We start from the raw sequence: 20,344 nt of genomic DNA on the forward strand, positions 1-20,344 counted from the left end.
GTTCTTGTATGAAGTTGCTGTGCCATTCATTTCTTTCAAAGGGGATACACACTCAATTGGGAAGAGTCATAGCCCAGAAGTGACATGTGTCAGATGTAGGAGGAGAGTTAAGGCTTGTTGTAAATCACAGGATGAAGATGATCTCAGCTGGCAAAGGTGAATTAGGCCAGAGAGAGACTGGGGTAAAGCACCAGGAGTAAATGAGCCAGTGTTAGAGTTCCATAGCTGGGTACTCTAATGTGAGCTAAAGTGTCTTTAGTGACTGTGAGGAGCTTTTTGAAAGGATTGCACAGATGAGCAGGAAAAGAGGAGGAAATGCCATCAGAGACTCAGTACTCTGATGGAATGCCACAAAGTGCAGAACTGGGAAGCAGTTAGGTGATTTTCTGGGCCTCCTGGCAGGTGGCAGGAACAAGACTCCTCATTTCATTCTTGAAGCACTTTGTCCCCATGTCAGAGAATCTGAGACCCCTTCCACAGATAGATACCTTAACCTTAGAAGGGTATTTTACTGCTCAGGTAGAGGGGAGGAGGGAAAATGAAGCCCACAGACTTTGGAGAGCCACAAATGGACCAACTCCCCATTGGTAAACAGGTTGAGAATCCCTGTTTTAGTTTGTATAAAGATATATCAATACTGAGGCCACATGGAGCCCTTTGCTGCCACAGTGGGACTTGGGGCTGCTCACATCATATTAACACAGACATCCCCACAGAATACTCCAGTCTGCAGTACAGGTAAAATCCTAATGCAGAGTGTTCATAAAATACATGTTGTATTTGAGTAAGGTGGAAAAAAAATACCACTGTTCTCTCTAAAGTGTCCTGAAGTGTAAAATGAATAGTGTGTGTGACTTTTAAACGCTCATGGTTACAGTTTGTGCAGGTCTTAGTTAAACACAGAGTTTTGCACCCTTGTAGAAAAGGTAATTTAATGTTTTCTCTTTCAGGCTCCTCCATTGCCATCCTCCTCATCTTGACATTTTTTCATGGACATTAAATGAAAACTTTTCTGATATTCAGGAAGTGACCCAGTTCTGCACCACTGATTTTTGTAGCTATCCCGTAAGGCTGCTGGCTGAAAGCTGTGTCTATGCAACCTTCCAAGTGCGGAGTGTCAACCAACTGGACAGGAGAGAGCACTGCCTCCTACTCCAGAACTCAAAACAAATAAAGCTCATCCAGCTGTACTTCAAAAAAATAATTCCATGTTTTGTATATATCTGACAAAACTGGCAACATTATACAGACTACTGACTTGAAGACCACCTCTTTTGTATTTCTCTGTTTCTGGGCTGATGAGTTGGTTTCATCCATTTTTCCCCCTTCAGAATTTCCCTTGGAAAAAGTACTAGCTTAGCTGGTCATTTCTTTGTAAGGTAGTTAGAAATTTTAAGTCTTTCTTTGGGCAACTTTTTTTTTCTTTTTTTTTTTTTTTTAATGTGAAGAGTTAGGTGATATAATTTTTTTACTGCTTTTATGTTTTTCTGTCTTGTTTTGAAACCATGACGGTTACACTTTTGGTTCCTAAATAAAATTTAAAACAATTAACAGCCAAGTCACAAAGATAAATGGGTTGCACATAGACTAAGGAATAAACTTCAGATTTGTGATTTTTGTTTCTAATCTTGATGTAAATTTACACTATTTATAAATACATATTTATTGCTTGAAAATATTTGTGAATGGAATGCTGTTATTTTTTCCAGATTACCTGCCATTGAAATTTTAAGGAGTTCTGTAATTTCAAACACTACTCCTATTACATTTTCTATATGTAAATAAAACTGCTTAGCATTGTACAGAAACTTTTATTAAAATTGTTTAATGTTTAAAGTTTTTCTATTGTTTGAGTTTTAAAAAGATTTTATGTACAGTGCCCAGTTTTTGTTCTTTTTTGAATCTGATTATATATATTTTATATATACTCTTGTGCTTGTGTATATATATAATATATATAGAAACTCGAATATAAATATGTGTATAAAGATTTAGAGACTAAATTTTTCTCGTTTTAAGTTTTACATCTATGGTAGATTTCAGGTGTCTACTGTAAAGTATTGCTTACAAAAGTATGATTATTTTTAAAGAAATATATGGTATGTATCCTCAAGACATAGAATGACCTTCAGACTGGTTTATTGTTAAATTGCACTTTTTGCAATAACAGACCAATAAATAGTTGCTGCCAAAATGTAGTAGTAGAAAATAAGTAATGGCTAAATTTTAAAGCTCTTCAAGAAAATACCAACTTTGACAGGAAGTTTGGCACTAGTTTTAGAGGAGGAATGAAGAAGATTGAGTTTTGGTGGGGATGTTCTCTAGATTTCAACCAAATTACAACTTATATATTACAATATGTTCTATTAACAATTTTAAAAGTTAAGACTGAATCATCTTGGCGTCATTGTTGACCCCAAAAAAGGACATTGTTTTGTGGTATTCTATTGTATTTTCACATATTTTGTAATACAAATTCACTGGTAAATTTTTGAAGCACTAGGTTTATTTAGGACAAGTTTATAATATATCATTGTAACAGTTTGCAGTTTTAATGATGGTATTTATTTTAAGTTGCTCCTTTCTCATTAGCTTCTTGAAAATGCATTAAATCTAAATTTCAAAATTGATAGCTTCCTTATCGATCAGAGTTGACTGATGCAGAAGGTTCTGCATCAAACACTTTCTCATAATTTCTCATTAGTGGGGTATGTTAGTGGTTGCATTGTTAAATTTTTTGTAATCAATGTGAAGTGTTCCAGGCACAGAGCATGCAGATAGTTCCTTTTTTTGAACAAGAAGAATCGCCTCTTATGTTGTAGCTTCAAACTGAAGGGTGTTTTAATGAAGAATCAGCACAGTTTATCTAATGCTGTTACAACAGTTTAACTACAGGTAGAGCTGACTTTCTTGCTAGTTTTCACTAGTTGGACAAAAGGGTGTAGAGATTAAAGAAAAGCATAATGAAATGTTCTTGCCAGCAAAATTATCAACTAGCAGTTAGGAAGCCAGTATTTGCAGTTCTGTAAAGGTGTAAGTCTCAGCTCTTGATAACAAACTCTACAAATCATAATTTTTTTTTACTTATGTATTTTATGCAGTCATAAATATTGTAATCTTGACAAACCATGCTGCAACTGAAAAGCTACTCCTTTAAAGTAGTCTTAAACCCAAATAAAAGCAAGATACACTTACCTCAACTAATGGTAAACAGAAGGTCCTCATTTCTCAGTGCTATAAAAGAACATTGCTAATTAGGGAAAGAGCTACTGTGTGCTAATCAGAAGGGCTTTGTACCTTTCCTCCCCTTTGGAAAAGAGGATATGGCATTACCAAGGAAGAATATTCATATTTTGCCAATGAGCAAGTAGACCAAATCAGTAGAGCATCAGGCAGCATTCCTCGTGCTATGGGAAGGGTTGTCATGAAATGGAATTGCTGCAGGGCTTTAATATTTTGCAGTTTCCACACTTCTTAATCCCACTCTGCTCCCAAGCAATGGACAGTTTGGATTGATAAGCTGCTATGATTTAGAATGCTTTTGTTTCACCTTATTAAAAAAGCACAAGTTAATATTTCGTCAGTCGTACTTCTTAAGAAGCACTTTCTGCTTCTTCAGTTACAAAGCACACGATGCCAAGTGAGGCATTTGTAATCTCTGGGTGTCTCCAAGCATCAGGAGTTGGGCAGGGTGGGGGAGGCTGGAGTCTGGAGCTGAACTTTCCAAGGAATTTTGGTCTTGGGGCTCTTGAGCTCCACAGCTGAGCCCTACTGCAAGTGATTCTGACCTGCTTGGAGCTACTACTTGTATTAGCAGGCAGGTTTAAGATGGAGATGGCCAAAGATGTGGCATTTGTTGCAAGAATTTTCATAAAGTTACAGGCTGAGAGAAGAATGATACTGTTAGATGGATAAAACCAGAGATAAAAATAGTTGTTTAAAAAAATACCACAAAGTTGAATTACAGATAAGAAGGAATCAGAAAGTAAGAGCAACATTTGCTGCTGAGCTATGGGTCTTAGAACTGCCCTTGAGGAGCTTGACAAAAAGGGATCCTTAAATGAGGAAATAAATAGTTGTGTTTTTGAGCTTAATTAAGTCCTTCCCTAAATATATTCAACAGCATTTGATTTTAAAGCTTTCCTCTGTATACACAACTTGGGAGCAGTTTATCTTTGCTTTTTTGGAGAAGTCCTACCAGTGGTTAGTCTAGCAGTAGTTATGTTGGTATCTATATATAAAATATTTAGATAAAAGTCACTAGAAAGTGAAAAGTATCTATTGACAGGAAATCCCAAAGTTTCCTGGATTTGTGTGGCAGAGGACTTGTGGATCCTAAAGACAAAGTACCCTGAATCTGTGCCTTGCCATGTGGAAGAAGGACTTTCCAGTAGCATTAAAGTGATGATGCTTTGTTTAAATGAGCACAGCTTGGCTAAGCTGAGCTGATTCTTGGGTGGGCAAGGCTTGGGGATTTCACAGCTGGTGGTTCCCTGGCCACAAATACATTTATTGGCTAATAAAGAGAAGGAAGATCCAGGGGTTCAGCCAGGACCACAGGGAAGAGGGTACTCATCCTTGGTTGCTGCCCTGATCCTGGGAAGGTTTCAAACGTGGTACTTAGTGCAGGGCTTAGGAGGGAGGAGGGTGTTTAAACCTGAGCTTAGCTAGGTCAGAACTATTTTGTGTGGAACTAGAGCAGAGCCATGATGGGAGCAGCAGGTGAGTGTGGCAGGAAAGCTTCATGTAAGATGGACTTGTCCAAGGGAAGGCCAGGAACTGTTGGAGCAGGTTCAGAGAAGGGCCATGAATTTGACAAGGAGGACTGGAGCACATTTCCTATGGAGACAGGCTGGGAACTGGGGCTGTTCATCCTGGAGAAGAGAAGGTTGTGTGAGGAGCTCAGAGCACCTTCCAGTGTGAAGGGGCTACAGAGAAGCTGGAGAGGAACTTTTCTGCCAGAAACTGCAGTGACAGGAAACGGGGCAATGGTTACAAATGGAAAAAGAGGAAATTTAACTCAGATATTAGGGAGAACAGGCACAGGCTGCCCAGGGAAGCTCTGAATGCCCCATCCCTGGCAGTATTCAAAGCCAGGTTGGATAAAATCCTTGAGGAACCTGGTCTGGTGGGAGGTGTCCCTGCTCATGTCTGAGTGTGGGACTAGATGAGCTCTAAAGTCATGATTGAGTCTAAATATGATTCTGTGATCTTCCATGGCTGCTTCAGCCAGTGTGGGAGCAGGCAGAGGAATCCCTCCGGCTGAGAGCGAAGGGAGACAAGGCTGGTGAGTGTGAGGATTTACTCAGGGACAGGCCAAAGCCAACCAGGGCTGCTGTTCCCGTTGTGCTGGGGCTGAGTGGCAGAAGGAGGGGTGCACAAATTCAAGCACAGAATGAAGCTGAAGCTCAGCCCCAGGTGAGCTCAGTGCAGGGCCTGTGGAGGAGGGCACAGGGTGCAGGGGGAGGGCACAGGGCAGCCTCATTGCAGGAAAACAAAGGCATTCCTCCAAAAGAGGGGAGAGCAGGGCATCTGGGGGAGGTGGAACATAACATTTCCTTGTTGGTGCTGGAAACTCCATGCAAAGCTGAAAATGGAGGAGAGGGAGGGAGAGCAGCTGACAGGGAGACAGGGGCACAGGGACCATCCTGAGCCCCGCAGGAGCTGTCCCCTGTCACCACAGCAGGGAAGAGCTGTCCTGTGCCCAGGAGGAGCAGTGCTGGCCTCTCCCATTGCAGTGGGACAAAGGGAGCAGGGATGAGTTGTATAGGTGAGGGGTGAGGTGCCCTTATCCATATTTATTTTGGGAAGCCATAAAAACACTGAAGGGTTGGAAGACGGGCAGAGGCACCTCACTGTGGCAGCAGCAGGGAGGGCTCAGCTCCCAGCCTCCCTAGGGCAGCAGTGTCAGTGTTTTACTGCAGTTCCTGCTGCCAGGACCTTCTTAAAGGGTTGAAATGCAATTGCCCTGCCTGGGGAACAGTGGGGCTGTGGGCGTGCACAGCAGTTGGGGCACATGAAAATGGATTTATCATTGTAGCCCTCTGCCACCCTCCTGTCCTGCCCCCGAGCTCCTGACAGGCACTGGTTCCTCTCACACAAGAGCACACTCTGCTTTCTATTAGGATGGAGCACTGCTCTCAAATGACATCCCACCTTTTATTTTTTTCCTCATAGAAGGTATTTTCAAGCTGTAGGACAGAGCAATTTAAAGGTAACAAAATCCCAGGCAAGGGTTAATGGGTGGGCTAATGGTTAAACAAATGGGCTAAAAGCACTGACTCCTTTAATGCACTGAGCTGGAAGATTCTTGGAGGAGTCCCACCCAAACAGCTCAGCCATTGCCAGAGTCCATGGGAGCACTGAAACGTGGCAGGAGAGAGCTGGCTCCGAGTACATTCAAAAACTTAAAATCACTGAAAGAGTCAGGAAGGGACACCACAAGAGAAGACTGAGAGAAGAAGCAGCCTAAGATGTGTGCAGTGACATGGCTGGGATGTCATTTAGTTCAGCCTTGTGGGCACAGCGAAAATGAACAGGCATAAAGGATATTTTCACCCCTTTCCTCCTCTGTTCTTTTCATCACCAAATCAGTGGGAAACTGAGGGAAGCCCTTTGAGGAAAGAGGCCTTTTTCTTGTGGCAGTGGTCAGTCAGCTGTCCTGTCAACACCATATGCTGAGTGCAACATGCGGCTCATGTCCTGGATGCTGCTGGAGCTTTAATCTGTTCAATTTTAACATAAAATTTAGGGATTTGGGGTGGTTTTGCTGCCCCAGAACATCACTGCCACTGGGCTGTCCCACAGGCTGACCTTCACAGCAGTAACTTGAAGGATTTTTGTGGTACCTGAGAAGGCTGAGAGGTGGGCAGTGGGTGGAAACAGGGTTTGGTCATCTGCTTGCAAGCAAGGTGCAAACATTACCTATTTATGAACCTAAGGTACTCATTGGAACCTATTTAGGACCCAAAGTGGTCCTTGGGTAGGGGTGAACATTGGCTATTGGAGGGTAAGTGAGCCACCAGGAACAGCCTCGTTTGGGCTGTGATGAAACCCAAGGACAACAATTGGGAGCCAGTCACAGTGGCCACATGTTTGGGGGTTTTTTGGGGGGTGCAGGGAGGAGTGTGAAGGGCTTTTTAAGAGTGGTGGCACTAGGCAGGGTACCCAGTGCAATGTGATAAGAGCATCTGCTGTAGTTCCAGTAGCTGAAGACCTCCTTAAAGGTCAAATGCCTTTGTAGAGAAGGTCTGCAAAGATATTCCAGGGGCTCAGGAGCTGCTGCCAGGCTCAGGGCAGACTTGCAGCTCAGTATTTATGTGCAGGACTTTGTTTTGAGATGCCAGTGTTATCTCTGCTGTCCCAGATTAAATGGTGATTCAGGGACATACCCATTGCCTACAGAGCAGCTCTCCCAGCTCCTGTGTCGGGCACCAGGAGGAAGGAGGAGCTGGCAAAGGAGTGTAAATTATTGCAGCCCTGCCACAGCACAGTGGCTGCTCGAGTCCCCTGGGCTGTGTGAACCTGCCAGGAGCACAGCAGCTCCAATAGGATTCCTCCTGAGTCCTTTTGGAGAGCCCAGGGCAGGGCTGGGTGCTCACCCACACCCCTTGGGGAGGGCAGACAGCAGGAGCTGGGAATGTCTTGGAGAGGGTTTGGCGCTGCTGCTCTTTAATATTATGCCCATCTCATTACCTCCTGATGCTTCCCAGGCTGGTGCAACCCTGGAAGCCTCAGGAGAGCACCCAGAAAGGTTTGGGTTTGGGTGGCAAAGGGGTTGTAATTATGCTTGAGGAGGCAGAAGTGCCTGGGCAGCCCAGGGATGCTGATATGCAGCCATCAGATAAGGGTGAGGATACTGGATACCTGGCTGGGAGGTTTAAAAATAAAAAATTGGTTTCACTGACAGGTTGATGGGATATAATGTTGCTGAGAAATAGCAATGTGGACTCAGCCCAGGGTGCCCCATGGCACACATTTTGCATCAAAATACTGAGATTTGGCTGAGAACCAGCCCACAACGGGCCCTGGGCAGAGGGACATCTTAGGAGAAAATGCCTCATCTCCACATGAGTCTTGGTTTGGAAAGACAGGAATCTGCTAAGGAAGGCTGGAGCCTCCTCTGAAATGGAAAAATGTAAACCCCCTCCCTCTGAATTGCTATAAATTTTAAATTAAGGCAAAAATATGGGAGCAGGAATAACAGTTCTTTTTTAGGGAAGAAAATAAAAATAAAATAAACAATGCTAGAACAACACTGACAGGGTCAGAACCCAGCCTGACACTCTGTAGGTCAGGGTGTTGGTGGCAGTCCCATTGGAATTGTGGCTGCAGCCCTCCTGCAGTGTCAGGGGTGGTTCTGCTGGAGCAGGGATCCTGTAGAAGGATGTATTCTTCCTCTGAGGATCCAGTGGGAGAAGAGGCAGCTGCTGTTCCTCTGGGGAATCCCGTGGAGAAGCCGTGCTGGTGTTCCAGAATCTCCAGATTATATCCCGGTAAGAATGCTTGGCTCCTCCCTCTGGGCTCACATGTCCCAATGGGATGCTGTAGTTCTTATCAGTCATGCAGGGACATTCAACAGCCTGTTATCAGCAGGTGTCTCCCCAGAGGGAGGAGTGGGTGTGGAAGAGATAAGAAAAACTGCCCACTGAACAGCAGACAGCTGCCATCCAGATGGCAAATATAATACAATTTGCTTGGCAATCCAGGACAACATGGATTAGGTTTCCTTCACCATTATCCATTCCTGCACTCAAATGCAATGGGATTTTGGTATTCCTAAACATGAATGAGGGGAATTGCTGTGTCTGTGTGCTGTAACCATGTGATTCTAGGTCAAGTTGCAGCCTCACATTTAAATCCTGCTTCAGCATCTTCATTCTCAAGAGGAATTTCTTCACTGAAAGGGTTGTCAAGCAATGGAAGGGGCTTCCCAGGATGGTGGTGCTGTGACCCTGAAGTGCTCAAGAAACAGCTGGATGTGGCATTTAGTGCTGTGGTTTGATTGCTGTGGTGGTGTTTGGTCAAAGGTTGGAACTTGATAGTCTTGAAGGGATTTTCCAACATTAAAGATTCTGTGATTTTTTAATCTTTCAGCTTTTACCCATTTTCCAGTCAGATCTTCTACAGACATTTCCCCTGTAAAAGAAAAAAAAGATCAGGGGGAAAAAAATACCAGTTTTTGTGAGAAATGTCTTAGTGATACAGGAATACAATTTTTTTAAAGGTAGCAAATGAAGAAGTAGAGAAGCAAATTCTGGCAGGGCAAAAGTCTGGGGAGGCAAAAAATTGTTTGAGTGAGTGCTTTGTAAACCCCTCTGAGTTCTGTTAACAGAGAAATAATGTGTGTGTCAGTAGGTGATGATACCTTTGAAAAGCTGCTTCAGCAGCTCCAAAGTGAAAAGCAAAGGTGGAATGAGTTTTCCAGCACTGAGCAAAATGAGTTGGCAATTATCATAAGTGCAACTTCAGTTCCTAATTTTCAAAATCAGTGCAAAATGCTGTTTACAGAGCTCGATGGAGCCTCCAGCAATTAGGGCTGTGCTATGAAGAATGCCATGGCTAATGCTCTCTATGGCTTATTTACACAACCACGAGATGGGAGAACATAAGACAGCATATGAATGAAGTGCTGCTGTGCTTGAATAGGTATTTGATTGCCCTGCGTGTGCCAGGAGCTGCCTTTTCCAGCTCTCCCTGGTGTTCCTGCTCCTCCCATCCTGCAGGGCAGGGGAGCCCCAGCCCTGCCAGCACAGCCCAGGGGCTGTGGCCACGAGATGTTTTGGGTGTGATGCTGGACTCTGCTGTGCATTAATGTGGAAACTGCGCTAGAAAAATCAATTTGGCCTCCAGCATGGAAACATCCCCAGCTCGTGGGGACGCCGATCCCCTGCCCTCAAAGCATCCCTGTCCCCCAGCAGAGCATCCCAGGGGAGATGGGGGTCACAGGATGCCCCCTGAAGGGGGGCTGGCTCCTCAAGGAGGGTGCTGGACCAGCTCAGCACCTTCTCCCCTTGCTGCTCATCCCCAGCCAGGCTGGGCAGCACTGCCAGGAAAAAGAGGAGCGCGGCGTTTTCCCACACACATCCCTGAGCTCTGCTGAGAAAGGGTCGTGGAAGGAGTGAGGAGCTCTGTGCTGCTGGATTGTGGTACCTGGAGAGAGGACAGAGGGGTGCAGCACCTTGCTGCAGTGTTTCCTTGCCTCCCTGCCAGTGATTGCCCACGTTTGGTGTTTCTGCAGGGACGGTGGGTGCAGGGCAGCAGTGAGTGTAAAAGGATGTGAATTTAAAAAATGGGTTTTTCTCTGTCTGAGGAGAAGGGACGTGCATTTCTTCTCATCTTCCAGAAGCTGGGTGGTGTGACTGCTTTTGAAAAACTTGAATACACAGAAAAAAAAAAAAATCCCACACGGAGAGGAAGTGCTGCTCATTGCTCTGTGTCTTTTTTTTTTTTTTGCACCTCCTTCCTCTTCCAGTTTGTTTGGCAAGCTATCTTGCTTGAGATCTGCCAGAGAAGAAGCCCTCTTTCTCTCTATTCTGGCAAATCTCTTCACTGCTTGAATGTCTCCTGTGCCTTATTTGTGTGCTCATTTTGGTGCTTTTCAGTGGCTGTGCTCATCTCTCCTTCTCAAAATATCTCCCTTTCTCTTCACATTTATCTCCATGCTGTCACTGGCAAACATCCCTAGTGCAGCCTTTCTGCTCATTGACACACTCCTTGTGTCTCAGCCACGCTCTTCGCCTTTTCTGGGTGGATTTAATGCTCAAAGGGGAGGAAAAAATTTGGTTTGAAGAATAGGTTGACATTAGCAGAAACTTCCAGACACAAGGATATCATAAAGCAATTAGCTCAATACTGTAGGTAGGTCTGTGCCTGTCACTGATAATGGCAAATCCACTTGGATACAAGAAAAATAGTTCTTTTTAAAACAGGCTTTTATTTGTCTCATTGCAAGGTGATTCATTTATTTGGGCTGTCTGAGAAAGCATTAAATGTCTTTAAAGTTTTAAAAACTGAAGGCATAATGTCCCTCCAATGCTCCTCCACCTTAGTCCCCATGACTGAAATGCTGTTTTCAATGCTGGTTTGACTTGAATTACTTTGTAGTTCTCTACTTGGTTTTTTTTTACATTTGCCTCTTGACATGCTAAAATGCTTTGAGTCATCAATTCCCTGCCACACAGGGAAGAGTGGAAATCTTTCCCTCCTCCTTTACCCCCCAAGGTTATTGACCAGTGGTTATTGGGTCAGCAAGTGGAAAAAAACTGAGCAAAAAAAAAAAAAAATAGAAAATTAACTAGAAAGAGTTGCATTTATATTTTTTTTTCAGTGAAAATGCATTCTCAGTTTCTGCTGTCTTTAATGCGTTCGTTACACCTGTTTGGATGGCAGGTTCCCCTGAGCACAGTTCATCTCACCTGATTTGCTGAAGCACAGAAATCCTCCTGCCTTGGGGTGCTCTGCCCTGCCATGCCCCCTTAATTAAGCAGGAATTGGAGGGCCCAGTGCTGGTTTGGGTGATCACAACATTTCCCTGTTCCTTCTCTTTGGGATTTCTTTCATCTTCCCTGGGAGCACCACGGGGAAGTTTTTCCTCTGGCTCCTCTCCAGCTTCAGCGGCTTCAAGGAAAGAGTTCCTCTTCCCTGTCCCTGATTTCAGGTCAGAAAACACTTCTGTCTCCTTTTCTGGAGTGAAAGGGGAATTGTCCCTTGGGAAGGAGTCTGGGATCCCTCTGGTCCTCTGAGAGAAATGACTCAACTTCAGTGAACATAAGGGAGTGAGGAAGGAAAAACAGAGAGAGCTGTTTTGGGTAAGACATCAAGACAACTTGGTCATGGTGGTTAAATTCTCCAAAAACCCAAGAAGGACAGGAGAAGAGAGGAGGAGGAACAGCTTCCTGAGCCTTTTGAGCAAATTCTCTGAGCCCAAGGTTTCCAAACCCTGAAGAGCAAACAAAGAGCAGAACAACTCTCTTGGACCATTCTGACTCTGTGGGAGGACACAAACCTGTATCAATCCATGCACAGCCTCTGAAAGCTGTTTCAGATGTTGAAACAAAAAGTCTCTTGATGGTACCAGCCCTTGAAAATCAAACCAGATGCATTTTGGCCTGATAACTTGCTTTTGATTATGATGAAAGTTTGTTCTGAATGAACATTTCCAGGCATGCAAAGTGGCTAATCTGGCAAAGAAGCTCTTTAATAGAACTGGGATCTCAAAGCTCCCATGTGCCATTACACAGCGTTCCCTCCCTCCCTCCTACTCACAGCTCTGATGTTAAGACAGTTTCTTTGGATCAGGATAAGGTTATTTCCTTCAAGCTGGGTTTGGTTTGGGGTTTTTATTCCCCAAAAGGAGATATCAGTGAAAAATTAGGGTGTTTCCTTGAGAAGACAGTGAGTCATTAGTAGCTGTGTTGCAACAGCTTTATTCATTAATATTGTAAAATTATTCACATCTTTAATTGTACAGACACTGCAAAACTTAAGATGAGAAAGATTTTTTTCTTGGTCATGACAAGGGGGCACCTGACCACAACCTGGGACATCACCCCAGGAGCCCCAGTCCCTGTTCCTGCCATTCCTGTGACATTTGGAGATCCCTTGGGCCAGACCAAATCACACTGGGGCAAATCTCTGCTGTTGTGTTTGGGGAGGAGTGTAGGACACGAGACAAAGGAGGATCCTTGTCCTGCTGTGTCCTTGCCCTCCCTGCAGTCCCTGATGTGGGGGATTCCTCTCCTCAGGCCCATGACACCCTGCCAGGCTGATCTCTCCAGGGAAACCCTCCCACAACTGTGCCCCTCCAGTTACCCTCTGTTTTCCTCTGTTTTCCTATGTTTTCCTCTGCACTGTGCTGAAACCCCAGCTCTTCCCAGGCTCCCTGAGCTCCCTGGAGCCTCTGCTCTGCTCCTGCTTTTCTCCCCACGAGGAGCATCTGCCCTGGATGGAGTCACACACACCCTGAGCAGGGCTCCTCACTCGCACACACTGGGTGCTATTCCCACCCATTTTTCACCATCTTTACTGCAAAACAGCGCCAAAGTCTCAGTGCACCCTCCCTCATGGGCTCCTTGCTCTCTCAGAGGGGAGGCTGAGCTGGGGTTTACCTGATTTTAGTTTTAACAGAGTCACTTCAGCTCTTTCTCCTGTTTCTTCTTTGAAACACCGCCTGTGACTGTCATTGCAAAATCCTGATTTCTTCATTCCTTGGCCTGCCTTGCACTGAGATTTCCTGCTGGCCTCAGCAGCTCTCCTGGCAGGCTCTGTGCCTCTGATGTGTTTGAGAAAGGGTTCATTGTCAGCCTCCTCGCTGTCAGCAAGTCACTCCTTGGATTTCTCTTCTGGGGCTGCCTCACTGTAGCCTTGCATTTAATTTGCCTAATTTCTGCATCTGATTCTTCCCTTTTGATGGGTGTCTGTTTGGTTAGAATTGCTCCCTTGTGCTGCTGTTTAGCCACCTGGGGTGTGTGTGTGTGTGTGTGTGTGTATTTTTTATTTATTGTCAGCACACATTCACTGTGAACTCCTAATGTGGTGCCTTTAAAGGGACCCCACTCTTGCAGGGCTCTTCAAGAAAAACTTGGGCAGAGATCACAGCAGATCCCACTTTCCCATTGGGCTCCATATATGGCTTAAAACAAGATATGAAGCAGCTCACAGGTGTTCCTGCAACCTGCAAATCCGGCCTCCAAAATTTTCCCTCTGAGTTCCCTCCTCTGCCAGGGATACATCCCATCCCTCCATCCTTGTCCAGCAGCAGGAGGGGATTTGGGGGATTGCATCTGAGGGGTTTTGCTCCCACCAGCCCCAGAAGGAGCTGCCCAGTGTCTCAGAGTGTGCTCATGGATCTGAGTCTGCAGCAGGGAAAGGAGGGAACCTGTAGTCACAGCTTTTCCAATATTTCCTAATTTTTGCCTCTGTAGTACTGAGACCTCTGTCCTTTAGCTCAGTCTGTGTTTCTGTAAAATTTATGAACAATTCCTCTCTTGAAATCCCATGAACGTGGACACCTCTGGGAATGACAGTCTTTGAAGGCTCTGATTCAGTTAGAAAAGTCCTGTTTTTTCCCTGCTTTTTGACCTTTTATACTTCCTCTTTCATCTACCAGCGCTGAGGGATTTCATTTTTTTTTTATAAATACAGACATTTTTTTGGTGGCACCTCAAGGTCATATTTGTACTCCTGTCCTCCATTCAGAAGCTCCTTTTTCCTGCCCTCCTTCCCCAGTAATTTTATCTTGCTGCACTTGCCATGCTGCAGTCATGCCAAAGCTGTATTTTTAGACAGCCCTGCTGGGGGATGTGCAACCATAAAGTTCAGCCAGCCCTTCCCTGGGGTTGGTAACCCCAGAACTCCTGCTGGAATAAAACTCAAACTGCTTGACTTGACTTTGGGGAGCCTTTCCCTGAGCACTTTGAAAGAACAAGTCAGCACCTGGGGTTTTATAGGTTTTTCTGGTCATTTTACTCACAGAATGCAACAAGAGCGTTTCCTGCAGGTTTGGTTTTTTCTTTCACACCTTGTAGACAAAAACTCCTGCCAATGTTTGTCCCCAGTCAATGCAGCCATTTGATGGAAAGCCCCCATCACCTCTGGCCCTGCTCCTCAGACACCTGGGAGGTTTGGTCCTGTGCACCAACAAAGGCAGCCCATGGGAGCCTCTAAGCCCCACTATTTTCAGGCATCACTAGAGGAATGAATCTGCCTGGTGGAAAGGGACAGGCAGAACAAGCAGTGCTGTGAGTGGAAACAGGAAGGGATAACAAACTGATTTCCTGAAATCTGGACAATTGTTCCCATCCCTTCTCCACCTGCTGAAGGGATTTCCATTTTGAAACACCAGCACTGATGCAGGGGCTCCTTTCAGGGGTGCCTGAAATGGTGCCAGTGCCCTGAGTGGGTGCAGAGGTGTTCAATCCCAGCACTTGCCCCCAGCACCATCATTGTGCCAGCACCCTCCTCCTCTTGTCCTTAGCAGTGCCTGAACTGTACACAAATCCCTGCTTTGTTCTGCTCTGTAGAAATAGTGCAAACAGAGAATGGCACTTTTATTTTCTCCATCTTCATCTTCAGGTGTTGAGGAAAAAAAAATGAGTAAATGTTTACAGCTGTTGCAGCCAGAGCAGAGTGAACACCCAGAGGTGATTTTCTCTCTTACTTTTTCTGCACCAAGAATGTGAACAGAGGGAGGTTTCAGTGCCTGAATTATTCCAAGTGTCTTGATAATTTTTTTTCAAAGCAAGAAAACCCACTATTTTCAGGCATCACTAGAGGAATGAATCTGACAAGCCCTTATCCAAATGAATGTTTAAATTTTGAAAAGGGGAAAAAAAACCTCTTGTGTGACTGACAAGGTCCTTTTCAAACACATAATATGCTGAACCTTGCATGACATTTTTGTGGGTGTTAAGTCTAAAGAGCTATCTTTGCATGCAATGTAGCAAATGAACTGTGTAAGGCGAGGGCTGGAGCTCTGTGCATCCTTGCTGAGTTGTACTGGAGCTCTGGAAAACCTGACAAGCTGCTTCTATAAAACCTGCATTTCCCCAGGGAGCAGGCTGGTGTGTTCTTGCTCTTCAAACACCTGAAAAGTTTGTTCTAGACTAACTATTGTCATTTACACTGCGTGTTGCAAGGAATAGATATTGTGGGGTTTTGTGGAAGAGCAGAAAGGTGGAATGATGCAAGTAAAGCTATGACTGAAACAAAACTGTTTGAAGATCTTTGTTTTCCTAGTTTCCCTCCCTAGTTTTCCACCTGTCTTTTATTTCCTCTTCATTTTTTTCTGGACTTTTGGATCATCTTCACCCTTCCTTGGGGTCTCTTACCAGTTGTTCAGGTCACCCTGAAACCCCACTGTCCTCACTGAGGCTGAGACCATCACCCTGTGGAGGAGAGCAGATGAGTCTGCCCATTGTGACAGTGTTCACAGGGGTCTGAGGGTGAGGGAAGAGACGAGGATCTGACTCCATGTTTCAGAAGGCTGATTTATTATTTCATGATATATATTACATTAAAACAATACTAAAAGAATAGAAGAAAGGATTTCATCAGAAGGCTGGCTAAGAATAGAAAAAGAAAGAATGATAACAAAAGCTTCTGTCCTGGACAGAGAGTCTGAGCCAGCTGACTGTGATTGGCCATTAATTAGAAACAACCAATTGAGACCAATCACAGATGCACCTGTTGCATTCCACAGCAGCAGATAATCATTGTTTACATTTTGTTCCTGAGGCCTCCCAGCTTCTCAGGAGGAAAAATCCTAAGGAAAGGATTTTTCATAAAAGTTGTCTGCCACAGCCCATACTCTGTAATCCATAAGGTAGAAACGGTGCATGCCTCTCCCAGCCCCCCAGCCTGGAGTAGCTGTTTCATTTCATTTTCCTTCCCCTGAAATTCCTGTTTGTGTTTTTGTAGTTTCAGGATGGTCACCAAGCTCCTTTCAGCACTGAATTAGGGGAACAGAGGGTACAGTAGCAGACAGACTCACCCATTAATCAAATTAATGTGTCTTAGTGAGCCAATTCAGAGCACCACAGAGCTGCTTCTTGTGATTTCATAACATCTCATGACACTCCATATTTTTGTTCAAGCTCTCCCTTCCAGATTCATGGGATGATGGGAGAAGCTGAGGAAGAATTAGCAATAAAGCATCTAGAGCACCTGGTTGTAGAGAGTAATTGGCAAATGGGACCCAAGTGCATCCTAAAGTCTCAGCAAACCAGAAAGCAAATAAAAAGCACCTGCAAACAACTGATGCTGGCTGAGCTTGCTGGAAAGATGCATGAAATGTGCTTGACTGGCTGCTCCTGTGGACTGGAGCTGCTGAGTGGGCGTCCCAGGTTCTCCAAAATGCCAAAAGGGAAGCTGGGAGCTGGCAGGGAAGGGGATGTGTGTGTGTGTTTGTGTGTTTGTGTGCACGCGTGTGTGTGTGCCTGTGCGAAGTGTGCACAAAGTGTGGCAAGAAGTTATCACCCACAAAAGCAATGGAGTGGGAAATCTGCATCTCCAGCCCCAGAATGTGTAGCATCCTCTCAACCCCCTGCCTTGGTTGGGAAAGACAGGAGTCTGCTGAGGAAAGCTGGAGCCTCCCCTGAAACGGAGAATGTAAACCCTCCCCACCCCTCTGAATTGCTATAAATTTTAAATTAAGGGGCTCTCAGGCAAAAATATGGGAGCAGGAAATAACAGTTCTTTAATAGGGAAGGAAAAAATAAAGGACAAAATAAACAATGCAGTACACTAGAACAACACTGACAGAGTCAGAACACAACCTGACACCCTGTGGGTCAGGGTGTTGGTGGCAGTCCCATTGGAAATGTGGCTGCAGCCCTCCTGCAGTGTCAGGGGTGGTTCTGCTGGAGCAAAGGGATCCTGTAGAGAAGGATGTATTCTTCCTCTGAGGATCCAGTGGAAGAAGAGGCAGCTGCTGTTCCTCTGGGGAATCCCGTGGAGAAAGCCATGCTGGTGTCTCAAAACCTCTGGATTATATCTGGGTAGGAATGCTTGGCTCCTCCCTCTGGGCTCACATCTCCCAATGGGATGCTGTAGTTCTTATCAGCCATGCAGTGACATTCAATAGCTGTTATCAGCAGATGTCCCCTCCCAAGGCAGGAGTGAATGTGGTCACTCAAAGAGAGAGATAAAGTAACTGCCCACTTGACAAAGGTAATCTGCCATACACATGGTAGTTGAAAACATCTTGCATTGCAATCTTCAACACCCCCTGAGAAATCACAGTGTCAAAACACACTGAAAGTCAAAGTAAGGCCAAAACCACAGTTTTACAAACCTCTTGACATGAAAACTCTAAAAATATGTGGCACTAAGAGAGACACCTGAGAAGCAGCTGGGCATAAAGGCAGCTGCAAACTACCCACAGAGAAAAAGGAGGTGCTGAGGCTGCCTGGGAGATTGGTGGAAGATCTCTCCTGCCATTCTTGTTCTGCTGTGGAAACAGCTGAAGTTGTTACCAGGAACAGTTTGCAAAGGCTCAAACAAAGCCACCGACAGAAATAACTCGAACACAGAGAGGAAAAAATTGCTTGAGAGTTCTTTTGGGAAGGATTAGGTTTTAAATAATTGCCATTTATAAGTTAATTTCACATCCTTTTGGAGTTTGGCCCACTAGGATTTGAAGACTTGACTGAAGCTGGCAGACAGGGTGGGCACTGATTCCAGAGTTTGACTGCCAAGAAAAAGGAAAATATTAAAAGTAAAAATTGGCAATTCTGAAAAAAAAAAAAAAAAGAAAGGAGGCCAGGGAAATACAGGGAAATGAGATTTAGTTTAGGAAAATTATTGTTCTCTGAGCCATGGACTGATTTTATGGCTGGTTTGTTAGTCACAGTTTTACATGAGCCTGGCCTTTGCAATCAATGCCTGCAAAGAAACTGGTGGAGAACACAGCTCCCAATGCTTTAATAATTTGTAAATCCACAATTTTGTTTTTTTTTTTAATCATGAGTGGTTTTTTTTCCATTTAAATTCGTATCAAAGTCTATTAAAAGCAGTGGGGAGACTCCTCTCAGCTTTAACAACTTTGAATCAAGCCCTGTAAAAATAGATGCTACGTGTCTCAAGGCTTCTGCTGCAGCCTTGCAAAATGAGTCCAAGCAGCAAAGTAAAACTTTTGTGTTTCTGAAGAGTTTTACCCCCATCTCCTTCGGGCTGTGAGTAACCAGGGCCTGTGGGACACTTCTCTGTCCTTTTGCCCAATTCTGGGCTGGTCCTGAGGGATCTGGGGTTGCTCCTGGCATTCTCTGCTGAGCACACACATCCTCTCTGTGTTTTCTGCATGTTTCCAGCACAGTGTGGGATAATCTCTGCAGTAAAAAGGGCCCAGAGCTAACACCCAGCTCTCAGGTAAACCCACTCCCCAAGAGATTGGAGATGCAGACATATTCAAGAAAAACTGATGGAAGCAGGTTGTTAGACAGCCTTGTGCCTCTCAGGGAAGGGCATGTTTTTCCTTCTGGAAGAGAGCCATGATGTAGAAATAGACTGGAAGCAGGAAAGAGGGCTGCAGTGGCTGAGGCTGTATATTTAAACCTCTTTGCTGTCTGACCATCTGGGCCTGCAGCTAAACCTGCCTACAAATTATTTCCAATGTTTCTACGTCTTGAGAGGTAAAAGGTGCACTTGGATACTTTACGCCAGGAAGAAAGGCAAAATAATTGTCCTGAGTCAGATTTCCCCCGTGTCCGACGTTTGTGTGGGGTTTTGGATGCCCAACCTGTTCCATCAGCCTTCACCCATCCCTGCCTGGAACCCCAGGCTGGATGCTCTCTGTGCACAGAGCCCCTCACAGCCAACACAAAATCTGGATTTTCATTCCCTCTCTGTGCAACACAAGCCAGAACAACCACTGGCAATGCAAATGCACTCACATCTTTTTCTGCCTTTACATTTTTAACATTTTTTTTTAACCATAGCTAGAAGAAGACTCTTTCCATGATGAAAATTCTTGTGGATGATCCAGAGAGCCTCGTTTCTCACTTAGCTGTCAAATTTTTTCAGTGATTCCTGCATGCCTGGATCCCAGGAGAAAGCCCCAAGCCCAGGTGATGTCTATCTGACCCCCACACATGTGGGAAGGTTTGGTGTGGGCTTCTGACACCTCACAGGGAGCTCACATGAGGGGGACTGACAGATTCTGGATGAAAAAAGTTATGTTTTGCCACTTTTGCAACCATCTTCTGCAAAATGAGGCACCTGCATCTAGCCCTGGTTTGACAATTGCTGTGAAATGTTTCCAGAACTACCCCAAATTTTAAGTCCCTGACTCACTCCTTTGGGGACTGTCTTACCACTTCCTCCTCTGGAAGGCAAAGGGATGAGGATTGCTGTAGCTCTGGCTGGTCAAACTTAGATGTCCCCAGTTCTTGGGGGGTGCCCCAGCACCCACACTGGAGTATTGAGTGTTTGGCAGACCTTGTCAGGCTCAGTGTAAATTAATGTCTCATCCTCTGCCTGTGTTCCTTCTCCTCTTAAGGTAATTTTAATTTTCCCATTTGAATGGTTTTGTGCAAATGGTTCCTCCATTTTAGAGAGAATAATGTGAAAATATGTGCTGAACAATCCCATCCCAGACTGGAGTTTTTTCCTCACCTTAAACCAAAGTCCTGTATTAGTCTCTGATTACTGTCCATTGACTTGGGAAAGACTAGAAGCAATTATATTTGGCGATTAGAGAAATTAAGTCCCAAGAGACATGGAACCTTTCAGCTTTTTAATGCTTTTGATTGTGTCTTGCTGTTCTGTGTGTCACCAGAGTAATAAAATTAAAATATTTTATAAAAGTGAGATGTGATTGGTGATTGTACAGAACTGATCTGGTCGT

The 20,344-nt window shown here is 44.7% G+C and overlaps 1 protein-coding gene across 7 annotated transcripts in view; it reads left to right on the forward strand.

Moving 5' to 3' along the window:
• Positions 1 to 1,836, forward strand: part of KDM6A (lysine demethylase 6A) — a 151,503-nt gene extending 149,667 nt beyond the window's left edge. For 3 of the 7 annotated variants that reach the window (XM_058825136.1, XM_058825139.1, XM_058825141.1), the window contains one exon: positions 951 to 1,211. In XM_058825136.1, the coding sequence (XP_058681119.1) occupies positions 951 to 980 (30 nt within the window). In that variant the 3' untranslated portion in view covers positions 981 to 1,211. Of the gene's footprint in view, positions 1 to 950 lie in introns of all 7 variants that reach the window. The other 4 variants (XM_058825135.1, XM_058825138.1, XM_058825140.1 and 1 more) reach the window with 2 other exon arrangements.
• The last annotated feature ends 18,508 nt before the right edge of the window (positions 1,837 to 20,344 follow it).

Source organism: Ammospiza caudacuta, chromosome 2, assembly GCF_027887145.1.
Source record: "Ammospiza caudacuta isolate bAmmCau1 chromosome 2, bAmmCau1.pri, whole genome shotgun sequence".
NCBI classification, from domain to species: domain Eukaryota; kingdom Metazoa; phylum Chordata; class Aves; order Passeriformes; family Passerellidae; genus Ammospiza; species Ammospiza caudacuta.